At 36.5% G+C, this 26,760-nt stretch overlaps 1 protein-coding gene across 11 annotated transcripts in view; it reads left to right on the forward strand.

Annotated features, from left to right (window-relative positions):
- Nucleotides 1–26,760, forward strand: part of ROBO1 (roundabout guidance receptor 1) — a 1,112,802-nt gene that overhangs the window by 1,033,529 nt on the left and 52,513 nt on the right. For all 11 annotated transcript variants that reach the window (XM_019750008.2, XM_074333367.1, XM_074333370.1 and 8 more), the window contains 9 exons: nucleotides 5,752–5,957; nucleotides 7,493–7,574; nucleotides 7,757–7,925; nucleotides 8,015–8,181; nucleotides 13,570–13,691; nucleotides 14,462–14,693; nucleotides 15,606–15,727; nucleotides 18,830–19,001; nucleotides 22,805–23,002. In XM_019750008.2, coding sequence (XP_019605567.1) covers nucleotides 5,752–5,957; nucleotides 7,493–7,574; nucleotides 7,757–7,925; nucleotides 8,015–8,181; nucleotides 13,570–13,691; nucleotides 14,462–14,693; nucleotides 15,606–15,727; nucleotides 18,830–19,001; nucleotides 22,805–23,002 — 1,470 coding nt within the window. The remainder of the gene's footprint in view (nucleotides 1–5,751; nucleotides 5,958–7,492; nucleotides 7,575–7,756; nucleotides 7,926–8,014; nucleotides 8,182–13,569; nucleotides 13,692–14,461; nucleotides 14,694–15,605; nucleotides 15,728–18,829; nucleotides 19,002–22,804; nucleotides 23,003–26,760) is intronic.

Genomic DNA, 26,760 nt, shown 5'->3' on the forward strand with positions numbered 1-26,760 from the left:
ATTATTATTATTATATTTTACAGATTTAAAACAAAAAACAAAAATTGAGGCTTAGAGAATTTAAGGAACTTGCCCAGAGACACATGACAGATGGTGAAGCTGATAATTAACCCTACTCCTCTTTTCATACTTTATTTTTGTAAACTACCCGGTGTAAACCAGGAAGAAATAAATAACAGAGAAATAGCACCATTCAACATTTTGGGGAATGAGAGGGATCCAAGATGGTGAAGTGGATAAACACTGTGCCTGCCTTCTTCCATGAACACATTAAAATTACAACTGATTTATGGAACAATCAACCTGGAAAAGCATCTGAAGTCTAGCTGAACAGAAGTTTTATAATGAAGGATTTAAAGAAGAAGCCATGTTGAGACTGGTAGGAGAGGAGAAGACGCAAAACAAACTGACCCCAAACCTCTGTGTGATGGTTGAGAATCAGGAGGAATACCTCGGCCATGGAGGTTCCCCCTGGAGGAGTAAGAGACCCCAGCCCCACACCGGCCTCCCCAGCCCAGAGTACTAGTGCTGAAAACAGGAGATACCGCAACATCTGGCTGTGAAAAACATTGGTGATTCCAACCATCTGGGTGGGACAGAAAGCTGCAGGAAACCCAGACATTCTCTTAAGCAGCCCAAACACTGACTCACTAACTTGTAGTCATTTGTCTTGGCTTCTGGCAGTAAGGACGGTGACACAGAGGGTATTGGAGGCAAAAGGGAGGCAGACTGAGGTGTATGACTTCCAAGTGAGGGCTAGAGGACAGTTGCCATTTTCCCTGTGTGGGGCCCTTCTTCCATGCAGCCGGCAGTCAGGCACTATCTTTCCTATGTTGAGCCCTCCCCCCTCGCTCCTGGCCAAATCTGAATATTAATTGGTCTGGTGAGCTCCACTGGGACTCCACCATACCCAACTCCCCCAATGCTGGAGGCACTTTCTCAGGGAGCAGCCAGCCCCATCCATACTGCACACTTTCTTGGAAAACGATTGGAGTCCATGGGCCCCAGGCAGGTGACAATTGGACTTGACGTGCTCTGAGACTTCTGCTGAATAGCTCCAGGATCAGCACTGGCACCAAACAACAATCTTCATTAACCTGCTTGCCTCAACTCTTCCCACTCTTGATTCTCTGAGATCCTGCCTCACCCAACTTGCATACCACGTGAGTCTTTATCAGTAGCTGAACCTTAAGGGAGCCAACAGGAGGCAGCAGACATTGGGGTGTCCTGGCTTTTTGTAGAGCTACCCCAGGCCCAGTACTGATGGCAGACATGCTTGGTTGACAGCATGGCCTCTTCCACGTTCCTCCAGATTTAGCACAGACAGCGGATAACTGTGGATTGCTTTGTACTCCTACTAGGTAGGCCCTGTATGGTCACAGGCAGTGGGTGAGACCTGGGCCATTCACAGGCAGCAAGTGACTTGGGACTGCACTGGAGCCCCTCCCAGAAGCCCCAGAACCATCATGCTGGGAGGCTGGCTGAAGACTACAGCAGAGCACTGCTCAATTAGCCCCCAAACAGCACACACAAAGGGCAGTCTCAGTGGGTACCAGAGCTCACTGGGGTGAATTCCACTCAGTGGGGTAAGCCCCATGCACAGCAGCGTGTAAGCTGTGGACATGGCCAAACCCCACAGCCATTCACTGACATGCCAAAAGCAATCAACTACACCAGGAGGGCACACACCACCCACACAAGGAACACTCCTAGAGCAGGTGACCAGGGAGACCATGCCACTGGGTCCCACGGGATACCTACTACATAAGACCTCCTGGCCAAGACTGGGAGACATAGCAGATCTACCTAATAATGGAAACAAACAGAGAGGCAGCCAAAATGAGGAACAAAAAATAATGTCCCAAATGAACAGGAGAAAACTCCAGAAAAAGAATTACATGAAATGGAGGCAAGCAACCTACCAAATACAGAGTTCAAAACAATGGTTATAAGGATGCTCAAGGAACTTAGAATTTCAACAAGGAGATAACAAGCATAAAAAAGGACATAGACCCCATAAAAATGATCCAGTCAGATGTGAAGAACACAATAACTGAAATGAAGAATGCACTAGAAGGAATCACCAGCAGACTAGATGAATCAGAGGATTAAATCAGTGATTTAGAAGACAAGGTAGCTTAAAACACTCAATCAGAACAACAAAAGGAAAAAAGAATACAAAAAATATGAGGATAGTTTAATGAGCCTCTGGGACAACATCAAGCATAACAACGTTCACATTATAGGGTATCAGAAGGAGAAGAGAGAAAGCAAGGCATTGAAAACCTATTTGAAGAAATAATGACTGAAAACTTTCCTAACCTGGAGAAAGAAATACACATACAAATGCAGGAAGCACAGAGTCCCAAACAAGTTGAACCCAAACAAGCACATAGTAGATACATTATGATTAAAATGGCAAAGGTTAAAGACAAAGAGAGAATCCTAAAAGCAGCTGAGAAAAGCAACCAGTAACTTATAAGGGGAGCTCCTCTAAGACTATCAGCTGATTTTTTAACAGAAACGTTGCAGGCCAGAAGGGAATGACACAAAATATTCACCATGGTGAAAAGCAAGGACCTACAACCAAAGGTACTCTTCCTAGCAAGGCTATCCTTTAAAATCAAAAGACAGATAAAGAGCTTCCCAGACAAGAAAAATCTAAAGGAGTTAACCACCACCAAACAGTATTATAAGGAATGTTAGAGGAACCGCTTTAATATAGAAGAAAAAAAGAAAAAAAAAGATCAAAATTATATAATAAGTACCGTGTTTCCCTAACCAGACCATCAGCTCTAATGCGTCTTTTGGAGCAAAAATTAATATAAGACCCGGTATTATATTATATTATATTATATTATATTATATTATATTATATTAAAATAAGACTGGGTCATATTAATTTTTGCTCCAAAAAAACACATTAGAGCTGATGGTCTGGCTAGATCTTATTTTTAGGGAAATGGTAATAAAATGACAATAGCTACATATCTATCAACAATTACTTTTAACGCAAATGAATTCAGTGCTCCAATCAAAAGACGTAAGAGGGCTGAATGGATAAAAACAAACAAACAAAAACAAACCCTTATATATGCTACATACATGACACCCACTGCACATAGAAAGAAACCCAACATACAAAGTAAAGAGATGGACAAAGATATTTCATGAACATGAAATGAAAAAAAAAGACAAAAAGAGCTGGAGTAGCAGTACTTATACCAGACAAAATAGACTTTAAAACAAAGGCCATAGCAAGAGACAAAGAAGGAACCAGTAATTCTATGTCTGGGTATTTTCTGAAGAAACCCAAAAAGTCTACTTCAAGGGGATGTGTGCGTCCCTATGTTCATTGCAGCATTGTTTACAACGGCCAAGATGTGGAGGCAGCCTTGGCATCCAATGATGGAAGAATGGGTAAAGTGGAGGTGGTACATATGTACAATGGAATATTGCTCTGCTGTGAAAGAGAATGGGTTCTTGCCATCTGCAGCGGCATGGATGAACCTGGAGGGTATTGTGCTGAGTGGAGTATGTCAGACGGATAAAGACAGATGCAGTATGATTTCACTTATATGTGGAATCTAAAGAACAAAATAAACAAAACAGAAACAAACTCGTAGGTACAGAAAACGTTTTGATGGATGACAGATGGGAGGGGGTTGGGAATAGGCTGAAAAAGGTGAGGGGATTAAGAACTACAAATTGGTAGTTACAAAATAGTCATGAGGATATAAAGTAAAGCAGAGGGAATATAGTCTATAATACTGTGATAGCTGGTACAGTGTCAGATGGTTGCTGGACTTATGGTGATCACTTCTTTAGGAATATAAATGTTGAATAACTATGGTGTACATCTGAAACTAATATAATAATGTATGTTAGCTATATTTTAATAAAAATCTTTTAAAATGGTTTGGGGTGGATGGGGAAGTATGGATGATTCTAAACATGATGCAAGTATCAAAGAATTATAAAGGTATAGAAAATGGAATAAATCCACAGATATGGATTATTCCTAATAGATTTAGTAGTCTTGTTATATTTATTAGACTTAATTCTAATCAGTTATAAGAAGCCTTATGTTGCTATTTTAATTAATGTCTGGAAATAAATATTAATTTATACTTATAATCAAGGTAACATAGGTGACAGAGTCCTACAAAAACCCAAATGCAATAAAACACTTTCATTCTTTTTTCATACTTATGGAGGGGCCTCTGGTTTTATTTTAGTCACTTTCAACAGATAATGTAGAAAACATCAAATAATTATAAGCAAAGGAATTATTGGCTTATGTTTTTCATCCATGGAGTATCTGAAACACTCCTGCCAAGTTTCAAACGTCAGCCTTCTAATGCATCCCTGTCCTCCCTGGTATTAACAAATTTCATGCTAGTAACCAAGGATGGAAGAGAATTGCAGGGGTGGAGTAAAAATTCACAGTTGTTGATTTCACTCTGTTGCTTTCTTGTTTTTCTTAGAGGGAATGCACAAAACTAATAATTATCGCATGATAAGTGAGAAACAAACTGAAGTGTGACTCCAGCTTTTGAAAAATCTTTGGTACATAAGACTTTGAACATGACACATCCAGCTTTGCAAATGGTTGCATCCAAAATTTTGTTACTCTGGCAGGCAGTTCCCTTTCATCAGGCAGCTGCTTAGAATTGTCTTTTGTATATTTGTGACTTTTACAATTTGTAACTAATATTCAGAACTTTAAAGCTTAATAAGGAAAAAAATTTGTAAACTTAATTTTTTATTCATTTAAAGAAACATCTATGGAGTTTCACCTAAATTGCCTAGGTCAGAGGATGAGAACATCTCTCTAATGCAGGAGTTATTCTAGTTCCCTACAGTTGTTCTGGTCTTTCTGTGAAATTATTTATTTATTATTTCAGATAATGTTTTTAGGTTTTAGATTTTTCATGTACTAATAGGAATAATTTCATGTATATATTATAAAAATGTCGTCCATTGTACACTAAAACTATTAAGATAACAGAATTAGCAACTGTTTTCCCATTCCTATTATTTCAATATGGAACTATGATATTCCTAAGTTAGGACATCAGCTTGCATTATAATTTTAGATTAACCTACCAACAATATATTTGGCAGTTTTCCACTTACTCTGAATTGGGAAATTTTTACCCATGTATTATTTTAATAGAAAGAATTCCAAGATAAAAAGAGCTCAATCATATTTATTTGTAAATTATGAAAGTCCAAAGCACCTCTTTGAATCCCAAATTGTCAAACATGCTAGTATTTGTTTCCAGGTGACGGCAAACAGTTGTCAAATAAATATCAAGTTGGCTTTGGTTCATTTATGAAAATTCATCTCATAAGTTTCATTGGGGTACGTGATTTTTGTTCTTGCTGTCATGTTTTATTTTCTACGTATTTTAAAGTTTAAAAAGTACAGCATTCTACCTCCCATCACTACATCTACTTCACTTTCCGCAATCCTTATTTAGTCCCTTGAACTCTTAAGATAAGTAGGTACCTAAACAGTGCAGCAAGCTCCGTCAGTGGTTGGTCGTTTGAAAGGAGTATATTTTATCTCATTTTAATATTCTGAATCAATGCATCATATAAATGCGTTCTGAATAATGCATGTCTCCTACTTTAATTACTTGTTTAATTAGTTTGTTTCAAAGCCCAGAGCAACTGCTGTTGCTTCGATGATTAGAAAATTGTTTCCAGTTGCAGAAATCTATTTCCTGTTGTTTCTTCTGGCAGTGATTGCAGACCGGCCTCCCCCAGTCATTCGACAAGGGCCTGTGAATCAGACTGTAGCAGTGGATGGTACTTTAGTGCTCAGCTGTGTGGCCACAGGCAGTCCAGTGCCCACGATTCTATGGAGAAAGGATGGAGTCCTTGTTTCCACCCAAGATTCTAGAATTAAACAGCTGGAGACGGGAGTGCTGCAGATCCGATATGCGAAGGTAACTTGAAATGTCACCCCAGGTTTCCCATTTTGTTTCACTTTGTTTTTGCCTCCAGCAACTAGTGTTGATATCTCTAATTTTTGACTTAATGGAATGCCAAATAACAGTATTAATATATTTTTAATTTGATGCTTGATTCTTTCAGACATTCCACTGTGTATATTTAAGATGATTTGACTCATAATTTAGCCCATGGCAAGTAATTTAAGGTTTTATATGGAGGAGATAAAAAGGTTTTTGAGTCCTACTGAGGAAAGTAAATAGGGATTTGTCGGAGGGGAAACAAAACAAAAACCTTCTAAGGTGTGATGTGATGTAGTCATTTATTCCATAGAGCATTTTTTCAAAGATATTTCCCAGTACCATTTTACGTGTAATGTACTTGAACAGTTTTATTGTGAATATTTGGTTCAACATTTTGCAATTACGGAATACTATAAATGCAAACAAAAAAATATAAAGCAATGTACACACTGAGTGTACACTTCAAATCAGAATGTTAAATGATGAAAGCCCATAGGTTTGTGGGAACAATTTAGGGATTTATCTTCCCAGGGCATCACATCACATACCTGTTCTGTCAGGACTGTGTTGTTTTGTTTTAATTTTTCTTTTTCTTTTTAGCTCAAGATCAGACAAGCTCATGAGGCATATGAAAGAATAGCCTTGTCAGTAAAAAATATAAATTTAAATTGCTTTATTGCCTATTATGGGTGGCTTCTTTGGCATTTTAGATCAGCGTAACAGTTCATTTTATGTGCCACAAAAGTTAATATGTTGTACTTCTTTGTGACAACTATTGTGACTTTGTTATTGTAACTGCCAGAGCAAGATGACAATCTTGCTTTACCAAACATTACTTGAAGAGAAAGTTATTACCTTAAGCAGAGGTATATGGGTTCATTATACTGCTGATGATTTTCAAGTTGAATGTGTGACCTGTGTTTGTATTCTGGCGTTCAGTCTTTAGAAGGGAGACAGAGTGTTCATTCCAGCTCGGGTTTGGCTTTACACTTATTAAACTACCTTAAGTTAAGGTTTTAAAAAAGTGGAGGAAAGGATTGAATACGAAGAAATCATTTTGTGTCTGTCCTTTTTTCATAAATATTTGTTTATTTCAGGTATCCATATAGTTGTAACTGATAAAATAAGAAATAGCAAGAGTTGGCATTGGTGACATTTTATCAGTCTTATTATGTGACTTTATAAAGATAAAATTTAGCAATAAAGACTAACCCTTTGAATTATGTATTGACCCTGACACTGAAAATAATGTTATTGTAATTAAATATTATATTTTATTATATAATCAGAATAACCATATAACATATTTTTTACATCTCCATGAAATATTTTCCTTCACATTCAATAAAAATATATTCAATTAAGAGGTAGTATCTGGTGAGTGAATTTTAATGCACTCCATATTCATTTAATCCATATTCATGGGCCCTATACAAAGCTATAATGGTTTTTCCGGCCCAGTGAGTTCTTGATTGTTCCAAATATTTGTTTTCCATCTGTCTTCTCAGCTGGGTGACACTGGTCGGTACACCTGCATTGCATCGACCCCCAGTGGTGAAGCGACGTGGACTGCTTACATTGAAGTCCAAGGTAAATCAGATGTTAGTATTTTTACCTTAGAATACAGTTTCCAATGCACTTGTTTCCTTACTGGTAAATAGATAAAGTACATGTCCTGATGCCCGAGTAGGTGTGGGGTTATGTTGTCTACAGTTACTTATGTGCTTATCTGTATGCCTGCAAACATTTGCTGTCTTTTTCCTCTTCGTCAGAATTTGGAGTTCCAGTTCAACCTCCAAGACCCACCGACCCTAATTTAATCCCTAGTGCCCCCTCAAAACCTGAAGTTACAGATGTTAGCAGAAATACAGTGACATTGTCATGGCAACCAAACTTGAACTCAGGGGCAACTCCAACGTCTTATATTATAGAAGCCTTCAGGTAGAGTCCAGATGATGTTTCCTAGCTGTTGTTCTGTTTTGTGAGTTACCATTAAATACGCATGTTCTAACTTGTATCTCTCTCCTTAGCCATGCATCTGGGAGCAGCTGGCAGACTGTAGCAGAGAATGTGAAAACAGAAACATTCGCCACTAAAGGACTCAAACCTAATGCAATTTACCTGTTCCTTGTGAGGGCAGCTAATGCATATGGAATTAGTGATCCAAGCCAGATATCAGATCCAGTGAAAACACAAGGTAAATATTGATTTACTCAACTTGTGGCACCTGCTTCCCCTTAGTTGTTATAGTTTTATAGGTAAATCATTTGTGCTACATGCTAGGTTTGTATATTTAATATAGATCTGTTATCTACGTTACTCAATTAATTTTTAATATACAAACACTATATTTGCAAACTTTATTATGTTCCAGACTAAGCACTCCCAGATAAAGTTAATAACAGAGAAATGTTTCTCGTTTTATAAAATCACAAATCCAATGAAACGAAAATATTATATGAATATTTTTGTATTATATTCAATTTTGTGATTTTAAATATGGTTACATGTGGTTGTAAAATCTTAATCATAATAATTAGATTTACAGTTGAGTAAATATTATTTATGTTGAGATTAGTCCATAGAACCTTCTAGATGAGTTACGAAAATTACAACCTTAATCAAGTAATACTTTCTGGAAATCATGCAAATGTAAGAGATATTGGGAAGATAAGCTTGACAAGTTCTTAATCCTTCTGTCCGGTGAACCTCCTACTAAGTAGCATGGAAAAAAGTACTTTAAGTCTGTCTGTTGTTTGGCTTTTCATTGATGAACATGGGAGCCATGGTATATTAAACTTTTAAATGAAAAGTATGTATAATTTGGTCAAAAATGGATTAAGGAAACAGAAAAAAGGAAAGATGAACGTGTTAAAACTGCTTCTAAAACATTTAAAATTGGAAATTTCATTCACTTGGACCACATACTGGGTACACTGCTTTTTATTTTCTTTGGGAATAGAAATTATTTTTAGTTTTCAACAGATAGATTATCTCCCAGTCACCTTCTTGCTCATCCTATTTTAATACTTTACTGGAAGCAATTTATATATTTAAAAATATGAATTTGAATCAACCTTTACCATTTTTGGAACATACTGCAATTGCAATTAAAATATGCTTGCCCTTGTATGAATGAAGAAGGATAATTCTAGATGGTAGTGATTAGAAATATAAAATTATTTCCTCAACATGCAGAGGAATCATAATGTCTCTGTCTTCAGCTTTACATTCCCAAAGGGGGGGAAATGTAACTTAGTTATAACAATAAAAACAAGTTATTTACAAATTACTGAAAGACTTAAAGGCAGGTTTTCTCCTGGTTTGGGAGAGGGTCTGCCAGCCATGTGCATTTTTTGTCTTCTCCAGCGGGTGTATAAACAACCTTTTGGGAGGACTTTTTGTTTCAGAATTCACAGAGAAAGCAAACCCAGCCGTAGAACATGCCCACGTCTGTCTCTTGCTGTGTGAATTCAACACACGCAAATGCCTGTGTTTGTTATTATGAGTCAGCTCTCCAGGAGCTTTGATATTCTTGGAGCCTGCCTTAAGGCAGTTTGAGGTTTTCAATATTAGATACGCATTTGTAAAGAATGCAGAAGCTATGACAGCTGTAAAGTGAATTTCAACTTTTGTCCCCAGTACCGTGGTCTCTACCTAGTAGACTCGAAGTGAAGGTTTTGATTGAATGCTATTCTGTCATATACTCATATGAGTTTGTATAGTATGTATCTCCCTTTGTAAATGTGGATATAGTTAACATTTGATCTGAATATGTCTTTTAAAATTTTAATCAACTTGCCTTTGTCTATGAAAAGCTATGTCAATTGGAAGACTAGAAACATAGTGAAACAGGCATATAGTTTTTAAATCAAAGAATTTTTAATCTTAGCTCCTTAGTGTACAGGCTATATGGACCTGAGCAAGTTAGTCCTGAGCTCCAGTTTCCTCACGTATTATGGGCCTGAAAGAACCGACTCCACAGGATTAGACAGGAATTAAATTGACTAATCAATTTGTGAGTATACAAGACCTAGATTTCTTTTGTATTCTATGCCATGAGACCTTGCTATTGGACTTAGTTATTTCTGTCACTGTCTGGAGTAAAAATAAAAGAAGTTTACAATATTTATGGATATCATAAAACTGAGAAAGGCCACCAGCGTGCTGAATGAGAGAATTAGAGTTAAATATATTTAGCAGACAGAAATGATGGGCCAGCACCAACATGATGGAAATTAATGGAGCACATTTAAAAGTCTGCTGTTTGATCTTAGGTTTTAAAAATTAGGGATGTAAGGAAGGGCTGAGGTTACCGGGTTAAAGGGAGAACATGTGACTGTGTGTCAGGACCGTGGGGAAAAGGCCGACTTTAATGTTTGAAGTCAATTAACACACCAATCTGAGCCAACTGAATGGTGTAAGAATAAATGTAGTCTTAGCAGGCATTAGCAGAATCATGCCTAGATCAAGTAGTCTCTCACCTTCACTCTGAACTGGTCAGATCATGAGTGGAGTCCTGTGTTCTTTTTTGCACCCCACGTTTTCAGATAGACTTATAGGAGGAGAATAATGAGAATAGTTGGTAGGACTGCATGGAAGGGTACAAATAACAACATAGGAAAAGAAATCCAAAGATCTTGGATTTAACCCTCAAAATAATAAAGTTAGAGTAAGCATGACATTTTTTCCTTAATATTTTAAGAAACTGTCGTGTGAAAAAGATATGTTTATTCTAACTGCAGACAACAAAACAGGGCCAATGAGTAGAGTAAAACTGAGAAAGATTTTGTTGTCTAATGCTCGGACTGCTTTTGAGACACTGTGAAGCCCAGCTGAGGGTCAGGCTAGTGTTGGCTATAGCTGGAACCTGGGGAAGAAGCTGGACAAGATCCAACTGGAGTGTACAGAACCTGTAAGCAGTGATGAGCCAGGGGTGGAGAGAATTTGGGAAAGACTTGTCGGAAATGGATTCATAAGGGAGCAGACATAATTTCTAGAACCATTTCTGCAAAAAGTCATCCCCAAGTGGAGATGCCTATGAATGAGCTGGGTCAAAAGAGTTGCAGAGATAGAGAGCACGGTTCCCAGTTCAGGAGTCGGGTAGACCTATGTCACAGTTGCGGTTAGAGCTTTGTCATAGGTTAACCCAAATCTGTTTTTCCAAAGACACAGTGTGGTACTGCAAGGAAGATGAGATGAGTAGCTGGCAGGCAGGGGTGGTGACCCTCATTGTTGGGGTGGGGGGTTGGCTGTAGCCACCATTACTACTGTTTTCAGCCACACTTCCTGTTCACACAGCCTTCTTGAGCCCTATTGTTTTAAAGACTATGTACACAGACACCAAATGTACAGAATATGTACGATATAGATAATAAGACCGGTTACTATAAATAAGCAAGTGGCGCCTGGATAATCTTCCTTCAGAGATTATGTCCCAATATTGGGGAAGCTGGTGGATAGAACTGTACCTGAGATTTCCTCCAGTTTTATTCTGAATGTTGTGAAGGGCCTTTTACACTATAATGCATTCCTTTCAGGAGAAGACCAGGAACAATAAAGGACTAATTAATAGACTTATAAATATTACATTATTAGATAATATTTCCCATTTTTCTCTCTGATGGGAAATTTTCTAAAATAATATTCTAGACTGGCTATTGTTAAATGGTTATATGAGGCCAGGGAGTTTAGTCAGTTTCATAAAGGGATGAACTGGCAAGTTTATCTCAAACCAGAGGACTTAAGGATATAATGCAAGTCGTAGTAGTTTCCCTTTGAAATGGTTATTTACATGTTTGAAGATACTTCCTAAAAGCCAGAGGACTCCCTGAGGATGGAAGCTTACATATGAGAGAATATGTTTAGAAGCTGATATAGTATGTGTGTTTCCCTTACACTAATTCATTTTAACTCAACCAATTGAGTTAAATTATTATGCACAGTTTATGTGTATGGCACTTTGCTAGGTGTTCTGGATCCACAAAGGTTGACTAGATACCTGGCCTCAGGGAACGGACTTTCCATGCCTACCAAACAGTCCTCACAGCCGTCTCCAGAGGGAGCCTCTTCAGTGCTGTCATTTGACAGATGAGGAAACAGAAATCGTGAAGTTCAGAAATCTTCCTATTGACAGGTGGCTATTAAGTTGCTGAATGGGAGTTCAAACCCAAGTCTGTCTTATTCCAAGGACTTCACTCTTACCCTGGAGATAGAAGGGAGCTGAGGTTATAGGAGCAAATAAGACAGTAGGGAAGGAAAAAGGCCTGAGATGGAAACGTGGCAATCAAGTGCTCTGTACCTGTGATCATAGGTAGTCTAATGACCAGTATTAACCAAAGAGAAAGTGTGAGAAGCCAGAATTATCTCAGCTGTTTTTATAATTTTGTTTATTTATAAGCTCAATTTATAGGCCATGTATATGTGTGTGGGCCACACACACACAGTCAAGGGTATTATTTCTAAAAGTGTTTGATAGCACTCAATCTATCATTTCTTCCATTACAAGCCTGTCTTCCCTGGGCTCCATGAAAAATATATACTAACCTCACTTTTAACATTCATGTTTTAGCTTTCTATCTAGAGTCTGTTCTTGAAAATATTTAATCATTCAGAAAACTAAGATTCTTCTTTCTGTTGTTTATGGGATGGTAAATAATCTAGACTATATATACCAAGATACAATACTTTTGAGATTTCTAGACGCAAAACAAAAATTTTCTTTTTCACCATGTTTTGCCTATAACTATTGTAAACAAAGCAAAACATCTGTATTTGGAACACCTCTGTAGAAACAGGCAATTTTTATTGATTACTGACTTGAGTAAGTTTAACAAAACCCTTCCTTGTTGGAAAAGAAAAGTGCAGTATAAATGAATACCGAGTCTTACTTTGTTCTTGGTCTCCTTTGTAAAATGTTGGGGTTCTTGAGTTTAAAACCTCTTTATTAAGGCTTTATTGTGATACTGTAACTAAACGAAACCATTATCAATCAAATAGATGTTAAATGCTCTTTTCTCATCAGATATATCCTATCCTATCTTTTCCTAACCCATCCCATCCCATTTTTCTGGTGGCTCTGTATTCCCAGTCATAGCTGCTAACTTATAACTGAATTTGGGGAGACATCCAGGTTGTTCTTAAGAGATGTAAGTTGTCTTCTTTTTATGCTTGCTCTTCACTTAGATGCCTCCATTCTTTTCATTTCCCATCCACTCTGCTGCAATTTCTAGCTCTTCTTTTTTGCATAATTAAGATCTTCAGAAGGTTATGAAAAACTCAGAGGAGATTGCATTTGCTCCTCATCCTCCACGAGAAAGCAATCATTACGTGGTAGGAGGAGCCCTCAAATGCTGCTGTTGCTGTTGCTGTCTTTGCCTCCTGCTCTTTTCTCTTTCTCCATGCCCTCTGCTTCTCTCTCTCTCTCTCTCTCTCTCTCATAAAAAGGTTAAGTTGTCTCTATTCTGTATTGCAGGTTGGTCTCACAGTCACAATGATTCTTCTTTTCTGAGAGTTGCTATGAATGAAAGGAGTGTTTCACCATGTTTTCATTCAAGTCTGACACAGTCTCCTTGCATTGTTACAGATGTTCCACCAACAAGCCAGGGGGTGGATCACAAGCAGGTCCAGAGAGAACTGGGAAATGTGGTTCTGCACCTGCACAACCCCACTATCCTTTCCTCCTCTGCCATTGAAGTGCATTGGACAGTGAGTCATCGTTGTTGCAATATTTGATCACAGTTTTAATAAGCAGTTGACTTCTGGGAGATCATTATGTGAAATGTGTGTGTGTGTGTGCGTGTATATATATATATATATATATATATATATATATATATATATATATATATATATATATACACACACTATTGCAACAGATAAGTTAAATATATCTGCTGCTCACTCTCCACCAATGACAACTTTACAGTGCAAGCATTTTTTTTTTAATTATGGTATCTGTGGACTGGCTTTAAACAGAGACAAGTTTTATCTTTGTGTGTATTTTCTGTTATGCTGCAATAATGAACTTGACCAGTCTCAGAGGAAAGAAACACAGAGTATTAACTATAAATATACAACGTATGATAGGATCATTATTACATGAATTGTTTTAAACTTATAAATATGTCTAAGTCTCATTAAGTAGTCTTCTAAAATTAGAAAGTAGTAAAACACATTTTATTGCCTCATCACCTTGACCCTAACAGACTCATCTCTAGATGTTGTCACAGAGCTGCTATGACCCCTCACATTTCTGCACGACGCATAGCTATTAATGTTTAATAGTATATATTAAGCCGAGAAACTGAACACATTACAAAAAAAAGTGATCTGTTTTTAGTATTGCACTTTGTATAAACTAGAAAACCATGGGGTGAAGCCAAATAGAATTTTTTGCATTTTGTCACACTTAATTTTTATAATTTTCTAATAAACTGATAAAAATCTGATTACATTTTTATTTGTCATTTTAATAGGTAGACCAACAATCTCAGTATATTCAAGGATATAAAATTCTTTATCGGCCATCTGGAGCCAACCATGGTGAATCGGAGTGGTTAGTTTTTGAAGTGAGGACGCCAACCAAAAACAGCGTGGTTATCCCTGATCTTAAAAAGGGAGTCAACTATGAAATTAAGGCTCGTCCTTTTTTTAACGAATTTCAAGGTGCAGACAGTGAAATTAAATTTGCTAAAACCCTAGAAGAAGGCAAGTATAATGAAGTGTGTGATTCCTATGCACTGCAGTACATTTGCTAGGCTTTTGTAAACTGAATAATTTTAATGTTATCAGTGACATTATTAGCTGTCTTTATATTGACCATTATATTTTGCTAATATAATTTGTTTAATTAAAACCACTATAAAACAAAATTCTGTAATAACTTGCTTTCATAGAGACCTATATAAAAATGTGCAAACGTGGACATTGTATTCCTTAGTGGCATGTATTTAATTATTCAGAACTAAAATTCACATTTAAAGAGAAGTGTTTTCCATTTGCTTGCCTTTCCATTAATTATTTTCTATTCATCTATTGAATATTATCTTGAGTAATGATTTATAAATAAGGTGAGTAAATAATGGTTTGCTTAGGGCTTTATTGGATTAGCATTTTATACTTAAAACTCATGTCCCTAAAAACCCCTCAGTTCTAGACAAACTAGTATGATTGGCTACCCTATAACTGTAAATTGAAAATTACTATTTACATGAATGTATAAAGTTATATATCATAACTATACTGTTTAAAAATAGCCGGAGTTTTTCCTAAAAATTCTATTACTTTATTACTATATGATAGGTTATAGTTAATATCATAGATTATTGGCATTTGTCTTCATACTTTTGAACATTTTTGTGGAGAACATGGGACTATATTAACTTTGGTTATGGAAGATTCACTGAAACAATTGGTTAGCAATATTTAGGGAAAACTTAAACAGTTTAGGATTATTCAGACTTTGATGAGATACATCTTGAAAACGTATGCATCTATTGATAATACATTTTATAGTTATTGTTTGACCTTAAATATTAAATGTTTACTTTCAATGTTCTTTAATGCACTCATAATACATCTACTTTTTAAAACAATCTACTTTTTAAAACAATTTAATAGCGCCCAGTGCCCCACCTCAAAGTGTAACTGTATCAAAGAATGATGGAAATGGAACTGCAATTCTTGTTAGTTGGCAGCCACCGCCAGAGGACACTCAAAACGGAATGGTCCAAGAGTATAAGGTAATAATACATATATAGTAATTTACTGGTGGACATCCCTCTCCCCCTACAAAGAAAAGCAAGATTGGTTAAATACTGCATGGGTATTTGGCGCCATCTGCTGGTCCACATAGCAGCATGTAAAATCATTTTTAAAACGCTCCTGTTTATTCACTGATTGTGGATACTAATTCTTTCTTAAGCCATTTGAAAAAAAATGTTTTAAGAGATATTTGACATGTTCACAAAATATATAGGTCCATGTAATTTCACACAAACAACAAATGTACATGCTAATGAAAAAAATATATATACATATATATATGTACACGAGTACATACTCTATACTGTAAAAAGTAGTTTAAATATATTTTGCAGGATTGGGTTGCCCAATGGAAATGGCTATGAATTACATTCTATCAAATATGATTTGCTTTCTTTTTAAAACATGCTTGAAATTTGGAATTTTGGAGCTAAGTTAAATTATTTTAGTGTGCATGAAAATCAGTTTTTTTCCATAAACCTTGTTTTAGTCTCAGAGGAAATTCAATTATAAATTTCTTTATGTTTAAATGAATTATAAAATATACGATTCATTGTTAAGTGATTTAATCTAATGGTTCTGAATAAATATTTTTACCTTTGAAGTCATTGGCTCTATTCATTGAATTCAGAGAGTCTTACATAGATTTATTTTGTGCAAATGTTTTTAAGCATCCCAAGGTGCAATAAAAACTAAGTTAGAGGCATGACATTTATCCTATCAGCGAATCTGCATTGTGGGATAGTCTTAATGAGCTTGATAAATGAATTTGAATCAGGAAAATCTCAATGGAAAATAAATTAGTGTAGTTTTCAACACTATATACTAAAACAATTTTAATTGCAAAACATTTATTTCTCTAGACACTGCTTAAAATTTCCATGATACCTGAGTGTTTTTCTAATTAGTAGCTAAATTTTGATACTCGGTAGATTACCTTGTATATATGAAGATTTTATACTGTGTCTGTTGATGTGAGACTGAATTGAAGAAAGCGAACACCTTTACCTTCTACAGGTAATTACATGTTAATATCAGAATCACTTGTGGAATCATTTTCAAAATACAGGTGTCGCCACCATTTTTAGTGATTCTGATTCTGTGGGTCTAACAGGCTCCTGGCCTATAGATGAGTACTTTGCTAGATCTTTGTAGATGATTCTGAGACGCACTCTCAGTTAAGGCCCAAATGAAGACTACCAATAATTTGTATGGTAACCAGATAGACTGAGCTTAATTTTAGGTACACTATCTCATTTTAAAGTGATTTTTAAAAAATAACCTGAAAACCTCTTTATAAAATTTGTGCACACTTTTTAGAGGGCAATTTTTTTTTTTTTTTTTAAGTATTTACAATACTGCCATTAGTGCACTATGGGTATTTTATGGTACTTTAAATTAGATCTTTTCATGTAATTGAGTCCTTAAAAGGTAAGAATCTGTATACCTATAAGTGTTCTCTCATGAGTTTCAAGGTTATTTTAATACCGCAGGTGTCAGGATAGTTTGATTCAGTCCAGAAAAATAAACTGTTATAGAGATTTTTAAGGATCTTAAATGAAGTGATGTCTCAGCTCTGAAGCAAAATTGTGTGATGTAGGCATTTTCCCCTAAGAGTCAAAACTCATTTTTGTCTTGAAGAAATGTGAAAGGGTAGATTTCACTTAACTTCATGGTCAATTTAAAATAATAAAATGCCTTTCAGAACCTGATTGACTGGTACAAAATCAGTTTGTGGCTTTGGTTCAGCTGTGTAATGTAATTGGAGGGAAAAGTCACAAAGGACTCTTTATTTCCAAATGGTCAGATCCTGGTATAGAGGCTGACCATTTGCTGGTGTTATGCATTGAAGCTATGTTAAAATATTAGCTTTCAAAGATAAAAAATAAAGGTTATTGCCTATGTGATAGAGGACCCTGATATTCTTACATTCATTTTAAATCTCATTTCCTATTACAATTTAGACAATAGGCTACTCGAAGCTAATTCCCTGTCTTGCTCAAGGACATCACGAAGAATGTAGAGCATGGTTTACTGCTCCACGGATCATTTTCTTATGGAAACTGAGTCCAAGTACTGTCACGTACCATATCCAAGCTCCCAAATGACACAAAAGATCGCTCTGTGATTAAATAATCCTTTAGTGAAATTTATGTTGAGGATTATAGTGTAATTCAGAAATCAGTATTTCCTGAAAATGAATTATTATCACAAATACTATTAAAGTTAATGAGATATACAATAATTTTCTTACAAGAACATTATTCTTTCAAGTCATATGCATTGTCCTTTGTGATCTCATATGTTATCAAAATCTAAATAATATGCCATTTAAGTACAAGATCAGAGTGCTAGTTTTCTCTCACTGTTAATAGTTCCACATACCAAAGGCTGAGTAAAATTCTAGGATGATCCTTATTTCTTACATTTAGTTTTATTTTTAATAAGCATACTTATGCAAAGGTACTTTTGATTATTCAGAAACTCTGTCCCTTTTTAAATCAAATGCTTCTTGATTTTGATAGGAAAGGTGCTGACAGCACCAGGTAATTTTATCCCAGAGAAATCCTGAAGTAAAGTGCCAGACGTGGAGTTTCCTCCTCATCTTTGTTTTGTGATATCTGGTCATGTAGTGTCATGCCGAGACCACAGTAGGAATGCAAATGCTGAATGATGATAGATAAGTTATTGTTCTGTATTTGGATGTACACAGCTTTTTGCAAGAGCCTTTTTTTCCTGGCAAATAATTTTGTGGTGGTTTAAAAAACAATAAACCCTCATGATATGGGCTGATAGGAACTAGTGTTTTCAAGCAAAAATTTGTTGACTCACCTGCTATAATCCTTTAAAAGCATATGAGGAAGTTGAAAGTGGTCTTCAAGGTCCTACTAACACTAGGTTCGACTGGAAGAGTCTTTTCAGAACTAGATCCTAGGGAAAATTGACTTTTGAAACTTCCTATGTTAGGTTCATGATAGATCTGAACTCTGTCTAGTTCTAAAACCACACCACTTTGTTGATCTTTGTATTAACTTAAATAATTTACCAGCTTAAGAACGTCCATTGTGTTCTTCTTACAGGTTTGGTGTCTGGGCAATGAAACGCGTTACCATATAAACAAGACAGTAGATGGTTCCACCTTTTCTGTGGTCATTCCTTCTCTGGTTCCTGGGATCCGATACAGTGTAGAGGTGGCAGCCAGCACTGGGGCTGGGCCTGGAGTGAAGAGCGAGCCACAGTTTATCCAGTTAGGTAAGTGCTGGTGCAGACCCAGTTTGAGAGTATATCAGTGTTCCCTTTGACCTGCTTTTGTGTGAGGTGTGTGGATGGGGGTGGGGGTGGTGGTGGTGGTGGTGATGGTGGTCTGTGTGTGTGTGTCTGTAGCGGAGCCACCATTGCTAGTTAAATAGAATATGGAATGATGGTGGTGTTAGCTTTATGATAACTAAACTTAAACTTATCCAAGCACACATTTTAAATGACATTTCAAGCAAAAGGCTGTCAATATTCAGTGTCATCCTAATCCTGTCCTATTTTTTTTTTTTTGGTCTATTCGACAAATACTATTAATTGAGCACCAAAGATACGTCAGTGAATAAGAAATACATAGTCTGCACCGTCATAGAAATTACAGTTATTTGGGCTAACAAAAACAAACTTCCATGCAAAACTCATACTAGATATTGGATATTTACAACAATATGCAGTTTATATTCACTTTTTTGTGTCTGTTTAAAATTGAAGTTGCTTTTTATAACAAAAGGTAGATTGAGATGTCAAAGTGCATTGGAATATGGTTATATGGCAATTACTTATTAAGTTAAATACCATGTGTGCTTCAGAAGTTAGATGGATAGAAAAGAAATGGGCAGAGAATCCTTCAGTAGCAAAATTCACTACAGGTAATGTGGCATGAACATAAAATACAAATCAGTAAGTGGTTACCTAAAATCTAAAACAAACAACAAAAACAGTAACAAAGTACTATTGTAAATAGAAAGAGGAAAGGAATTAGTAAGATATTAAGAGCTGACATTTGAATTACGAAAGATGCCAAGAAATATGTAGTCATCTTTGTGTTTGTTTGTTCCAGATCAGGAGTTAAGCATTAGTAATGTTTTATTAGCTGATAAATTATGGACAAGAATCAGCTATATGGATCTTTATGTTCACAAATAAGTACATAGTGTTCTTGCATGTTAATGTTGATGACATCCTAGAAATCATTTGAAAACAAAATTAAGACTCATTTGGCTTTGAATAAACTTTGTTACGGTATGGAAGGAACTTAACATTTAATTTGAAGCTGTTATTGGTGTTTCATTGTTAAGAGACATTGCTGCTGGTTGTTACAGACACACTTGCAGAATTTTGCTTGTATAGCACAATGAAGTCCATCTCAAGTCCAGTGGTTGTGGGGATGGACTCTGTGCCACATGAATATGGATGGGCACAGACTGATGTGGCTTCCCCCCTTTTACATCGGGCTTCAAAGATTGACCCTGGGTCAGCAGAAAGGAAGTGTAGAAACACATAGTGTGTGGGAAGTATAATGGTGCACATGGCCTCTGCCCTGAACTCCGTCATGTGATTTCAAATAGATAAATGGGAACATCACAAAATGGAGTCACTGGCGACGGAGCTACCTCCCAACAACTCCATGCTATGAGAGTCCCATTCAAAGCTTTAGTGGAGGAGAGCTTGCTGTCTCGGCCACAGAATTTGATTTTTGGTTTACCTTTTATATTTAGGCACATTTTAAAACAGTGATTATATATACAACTTTTAAGTGAAAATAGCTTCATGGTTTATTTCTGGTTCATTCAATGCAAAATTCCATGTAATATACAATGTTACAATGTTATGTATGGAAGATATGAGGGAAAACAGTTTAAATATAGACTTTTTTACTCAAATTGTTGACCAGTTTTGTGAAGTATCAGTATTAACGTATTAACATTGAAATTATGAGTTACATTGTGATAACCTTGTATGTTGTTGATGTCATTTACTATTTTTTTTTTAATAACATATGACTTTTAGTCCTGGGTTTTCAAAGAGGCATTGGAAAGGGGACCATGTCAATTTTATTTACTTAAGATTTAAATCACAAGATTTAAGGGTCAAATGGTTTTCTTGAAATTATAAACGTGTTCCAGTTTTTTCCATATCTTAATATAGCCTCAGCTGCAGTGAGACAAAGGCTGAGATATAGAGTGGCCGTTTAATTCATTAGTCACACCACACTGTATTCTCTTAAGCCCGTCTGGTCGCTTGCATGGAATCTCTCTTGGCTGTCTCCATAAAATCTGAAGCTACCCAACTTAACCTTCCACAAATAACCATGAAATCCATAAACCTTGCAGATACAAAGGGTGTATTAGGAATAAAAAAATAGGTCTGCTTGGTGAATGTTCAGAAGATGAAGTGCTCTTAGGATAACCATAGATAAAAGGGTCTGGAACATGAAATTAAACTTTCAGTCAACAAACAGTTGAAGGCAGGTGACTGCTGTGAAAATAGGTTTTTCAACCTTAACTCTCCGTTAAATGAACTCTAAAATTCTGTTCAAGAAAAACAAACAAACACCAAATAAAAACCACACACCTACAACATGACTAGCCATTTAGCCATTTTACATAGAAATGGGCACTATTTTCCTACGGCCTGTTCCTTAACCATTGAAGGCTGCTTGTTTTTCCTGCCAGTGTCTTATCTGGATGCAGTATCATTATTATAAGAAAACATAATCTGTAGGATGTTTTCTGTTTCAGCAATGTTATTCATATATGATGAGTTATACCAATTATATTTCTGGGGGGAAAAAAAGGATTTTTTGGACTGGAACAAATGTTTCTATTTTAAAGCACGTTGTAGTAGCAGAACGTTTTCAGAGTCAAATTATTTAAAAATTGTAAGAAAACCCCAATCCTCATGAAATGGGCAAACACCTTCTTTTTTCACCAGATGTTATAGGGAAGAGCATTAGAATGGCAGGCACTGTGAGAATGCTGCCCGTTGGCCGTCCTCCAGGCTGGCATCGCTTGGTGCCAGCCAAATAGGATATCGCTTTGATGATAGAGCAACAGCTTCCAGTTTTCTACACACATTGCAGACTGCTCTGTGTGACCTAATGAAGTGGTGGGCTTGAAAAATGAATATCTAAGTAGGTTTCAACATCAATGTAAAATAAGTAAATTTTAATATCCACAAATTCCATCAATGTTAATTCTTGAATCAAAATAGCTAACAGAAAACACAAGCCTTATTGACGATTCGTAAAGCTTGATCATTATTGTCATATCTCTTGCTGGCCATTGTTATTATTTTAAAAGAATGGTTATTCATAGATCTTTCAATGGTAACACGATCTTAATTTTTCATTGTCTTGAACAATCCTAAATTTTATGCACCCTCTGAACATAGGTTCAAATAATGTGTTCCTAAGGCAGTTAAGAATCTTAGGCTATAGTCTCTGTGTGTATGTGGCAGTAAGATACACACACACACACACACACACACACACACACACACACACACATTTTTTTCAATATCTAGCTTATAGAGGAAATAAAACTATTGCTTACCTTTTTTGAGAATATAATAGAGGATTCCTACGCAACTCTGAGCAAGTGTCTATCTTTTCTTGGCATTTTTATTTGGGACCCCTTATTTGTATGCATGCATTAAAATATTTCATTTTTTAGAATTGCACTTTTGTATTTATCTCAGTTAATACGATCCTGTGAAACTTAATCTAAGCAATGAGCTACGGAGTTTTCTGGAGTGAAAAAATAGAAATCGTGTGTTGTCGTCTTTGTTTTAAAATATATTTCATAAAATTATCACATCGTATTTGTTTTCATTTAAATGAGAATAATTTTGCTGAAAAGCTCATGAACTATTTTAAGTTAAAATGCTGGGTGTCCTGGGTGGAAAAACAGAAGCCACTGTCCACAGTTAACACAATACAATGGCCATTCTATATCATGTCAGTATGAGTTCATTGTCTTGTTGAGGTTTAAACCCAAATTAATGTGAAGGTGGCTTTTCAGATTCCCACGGAAACCCCGTGTCACCTGAGGACCAGGTCAGTCTTGCTCAGCAGATCTCAGATGTCGTGAAGCAGCCAGCATTCATCGCAGGAATCGGGGCCGCCTGTTGGATCATCCTCATGGTCTTTAGCATCTGGCTGTACCGACATCGCAAGAAGAGAAATGGGCTGACAAGTACATACGCGGGTATCAGAAAAGGTATTAGCTTTCCTAAGGTTTTTGTATTCTAACCTGTTAACGCAGCTCTTGATTTTAATATGTGACTGCAAAATTATGTATGATTATATATCTGTCCTGTATGAAATTATTGTACTATATAAAGATTTTCAAAAGTGCTTTGATTTTATGGTGATAGCTGCAGAAAAAGACCGGTTGAATAGCAGTGCTACAAATAGGCCTCATCAGTTGCAGGCCCAGTTCCTTTAAAATATATTTCACCAAGGTAAGTACCCCCCTTGGGTGTCCTACCAGTCACTTGCTCTCTTAGGGAATGACTTTATTGATTTATATTCCCCAGGAAATGTTTTAATCTCCTTGCCGCAGGAATTGTAAATACCAATGTTGAACAGTCTCACACAACTTGAACGGTGGTGCTGTTACTATTCTGAAGCTAGAGAGTATGTGAGAATCATTATTTTGATGCTGATTTCTGATCTTTATAAAATAGTCATTTCTTAGTCAGTACGGAATGCGCGATTGAATGGTGTCCTTTGGTTTGCAACAAGAGGAGCTTTAGTACTTTTTTGTTATATTCAAAATTGCAGAGTTGACTATGTACGAGAGTATATGCTGTTAATGATGGTGATTTCATTACAAATATGTTTACAGTTTTAGAAGAGAAAGTTTACTTGCCTGCTATTATTTGCAATTTTATGGATGAACCGAATATGCCAAGGTATTTCACAGACACCTTTGCCACATATCCTTGAAGTCTGTAGATTGATGATTTGTATTTTTTATTCTCTGAGATTTGTTAACACTGTCAGACAGAGAATCCTCCCTCCACCCCAAATATATTCATCAATTCTGGGCCTCAGATCTGGACTCCAGGTGGGGTGATGGTAAATCCCAGTTTTCCGGGGACAGTCCCAATTTATGTTTTTAGTTTAACTAAATTATTTACAGTGCTCCTTTTGCTCTCACAATTGTCCTGGTTTAGATGACAAATTATGCGTTCACCGAAGTTACTTATAGGGCCTATGCCTAAGTTAAGACAACACTTTTGCTTTGCCGCAATGCAAATTTAAAGAGAATTGCCAAAAACATATCCCCTTCCCCACCATCACCACCCTTAAAAAAAAAAAAAAAAAGATGTCTCCCTCTTTCTTGAGTAAATGTTTCCTACGTGTCTTGGCCAAGTCATTTCTCTAACCAAGTATATGGCCAAGTCCGAATTTGTAATGCTAGCTAGAACTTTTCTCAGTGACAAGTTCTATTGAAAGTCCGTCCACACTTATAGAGCACTCTGGGATAGAAGTCTAAAATATTTCTGCTCTCGGTCACAAGCGGGCTTGGCAAGAAAGAGTCGACACACATTCATTTCCCATACTGTAAAAATGAATCTTTGTGAGTCTCGCCTGTGTCCGCACAGCAATCTCTTCATGTACGTACATTCGCCTTAGCATTATCATCCTTAAATGTGTTTTTTTTTCAGATGTGTCCTCTAGAGGTGAAGTAAAATGTCAGTTTCCCTGCCTGTGAAATGGAAAATGAGGGCTTGGAGGTTACTGCAAAGAGGGCGGGTGCCCATTATGTATACAAAATAGAATGACGTCAGGCACATGTGTTACCATGTGAAACCTTTGACTAAAGAACATGCAGGGAAGGGATTTGTGGGTGTCTGTGTGGTGGAGCAGGAAAGGGGCAAGGTTTGGGGGCTTGTGTTTTGAATTCGGATTTGAATGAGGAAAAGTGGCAGATTACCATATAGATGTAGTCCTTGGACTTCTCCAGGAATCCTGTATTTCTCATTGTGGTGAAGTGCTGTAGCTGTGTAGTTACAATTTAATACTCTGTATTGTCTTGAAATCTAAATATGGGAAATGAAACCCTCTTCCCATCTGTTTCTTTTCCTTTACTAATGTGCTTTAAGCATGCTGGCAATGCTCATGTGCTCTTCCTGCAAAACCTATTAAACTAATATCATTGTCTCTTTAACTAGCTTGTGTTTAAGCAGAAATCATAGAACATAATTACAAATGTAATTGGTGAGCATTTGATTCTGCTTTCCTTATTTTGCCTTGTCAGCACTTTTTGTTTATATGCAACTGAAAAAAAAAAAAATGCATCCTGAAATCTTAAATTGTCTATGCCCAAAACAATGCTGGTAACAAGAAAAAAGGAAAGGAAGGATTTTAAAGAAATAAGTGTAAGAGAGCCTATCGGCTTATCATCCATCAAGGCAGAGTGTGACGGGGTAACAGTGAGCATTTCCCCCACGTTTGTTTGTAGGTGTGCCCTCTGCTAGAACACTCAGTCCCCCCCACCCCCAAACCCCATCCACATAACATTCACACAGTGCACCAGCATCACTGGGTAAAAACAGTGTATTCTATTATCAGAAGGTTTGAAAATTAAGTTGTTCTTTGGTATATATGCTGTAAAAATTGCCTTTAGACTGGCCTCTTTTCATCTCTTCTTCAATTCCTTAAACTGGGGTTAGCAGTTAGCTAAGAGTACTAACAAGGACCTTTCTATTTTCCCTATGTCCTTGTGAAGGCATATTCATGTTCAGGCATTCTATTCTTGCTTGAATAGCTCTACTTTCAAATGTACCTTTTCTTATGAAGACTTGTTACTATGGCTCTGAATTTTTTATTGTAGCTAAATTACATTGACTATCTGAAAAGCCCTGACTGAAAGAAAACACAATAGATTATTAAGACAGAGACTGCTGTGCTGCAAATGAAGGCCAGTGTATAAATTGGGTACATACAGCATTGAGGTTTTGGTTTTTGTTCTCTCTGGTATGCTCAGATGGTTTGAGCATACTAGGTTTCGTAAGAAGTGACGGTGGTAAAGGATGCTATAGCATTCCGGTTTGCAACCCCAAATGCTCTATTCCTAAAGTAAATTTCTTGCAGATGGTCAAGTGTGAAGTGGAAAATACATTTTGGGCAGCTTTTCCATCCATGATAGCTAATCAATATTCCAGTTTGTGTGTCTTAAGTATTTCTTAAAAGAAAACTTTAGTCTTCAAGGGAGTTATGCACAGTGCCTTGCTTTCCTTATCATATTAGGTCCTCCAGTGTTTACTTTAAATTAATTGTGAAGACTTGGAAAATAAGTCAGCCTCTATCCTCTCTGATATAACGTGGACATAACTCTGGTGTTATCCAACATCCAGGAATGAGAGAAGATAGGAAAAGTGGGGGAGGCAAGGATGCTACTTTTAAGGTCTATGGTTCAATTTCAGGCATTATTGATTAGATTAAAATTTATAACTGCAAAGAGTGAAGATTTCCAGAGGGGCATTTTTGTTCTATTGTTTAGTTTCTAGAGTGTGGCATTAAAATAATGATCAGTGTACTCCTAGAAAGCTTCTAAATATAAACTATAATAGATACAGTTTAAAACTCCCCATTTCTTCTGCCCATTCACAGATTTGCATGATGATAAAAATGTAGCATTACACTGTATATTATAAGGTGTCATGCAATGAAAGAGTTCATTTTATGGTTCTCTTCGTTCCAATGCTCCCTTCCTTGCTCCCTTCCTCCCTTCCTCCTTCCTCCCCCCTTTCCTTCCTCCTTCCTGTTGAGCTTTCTTCTCTCCCCCTACCCCCGTCTTTCTCCTACCCGTAATCTCTGTCTCAATCTCTGTCTCTCTGTCTCTCTTAATGATGAATACTTAAGTACACCTATTAGTCCACTTTAATAAGCATTTATTTTCAGATTTCTAGATAAAGTTCAAGCAAGACCCTAATAATGCTTGTTTAAGCATCCATCATTCAATGT

This window comes from Rhinolophus sinicus, linkage group LG01, assembly GCF_036562045.2.
Source record: "Rhinolophus sinicus isolate RSC01 linkage group LG01, ASM3656204v1, whole genome shotgun sequence".
Classification (NCBI taxonomy): domain Eukaryota; kingdom Metazoa; phylum Chordata; class Mammalia; order Chiroptera; family Rhinolophidae; genus Rhinolophus; species Rhinolophus sinicus.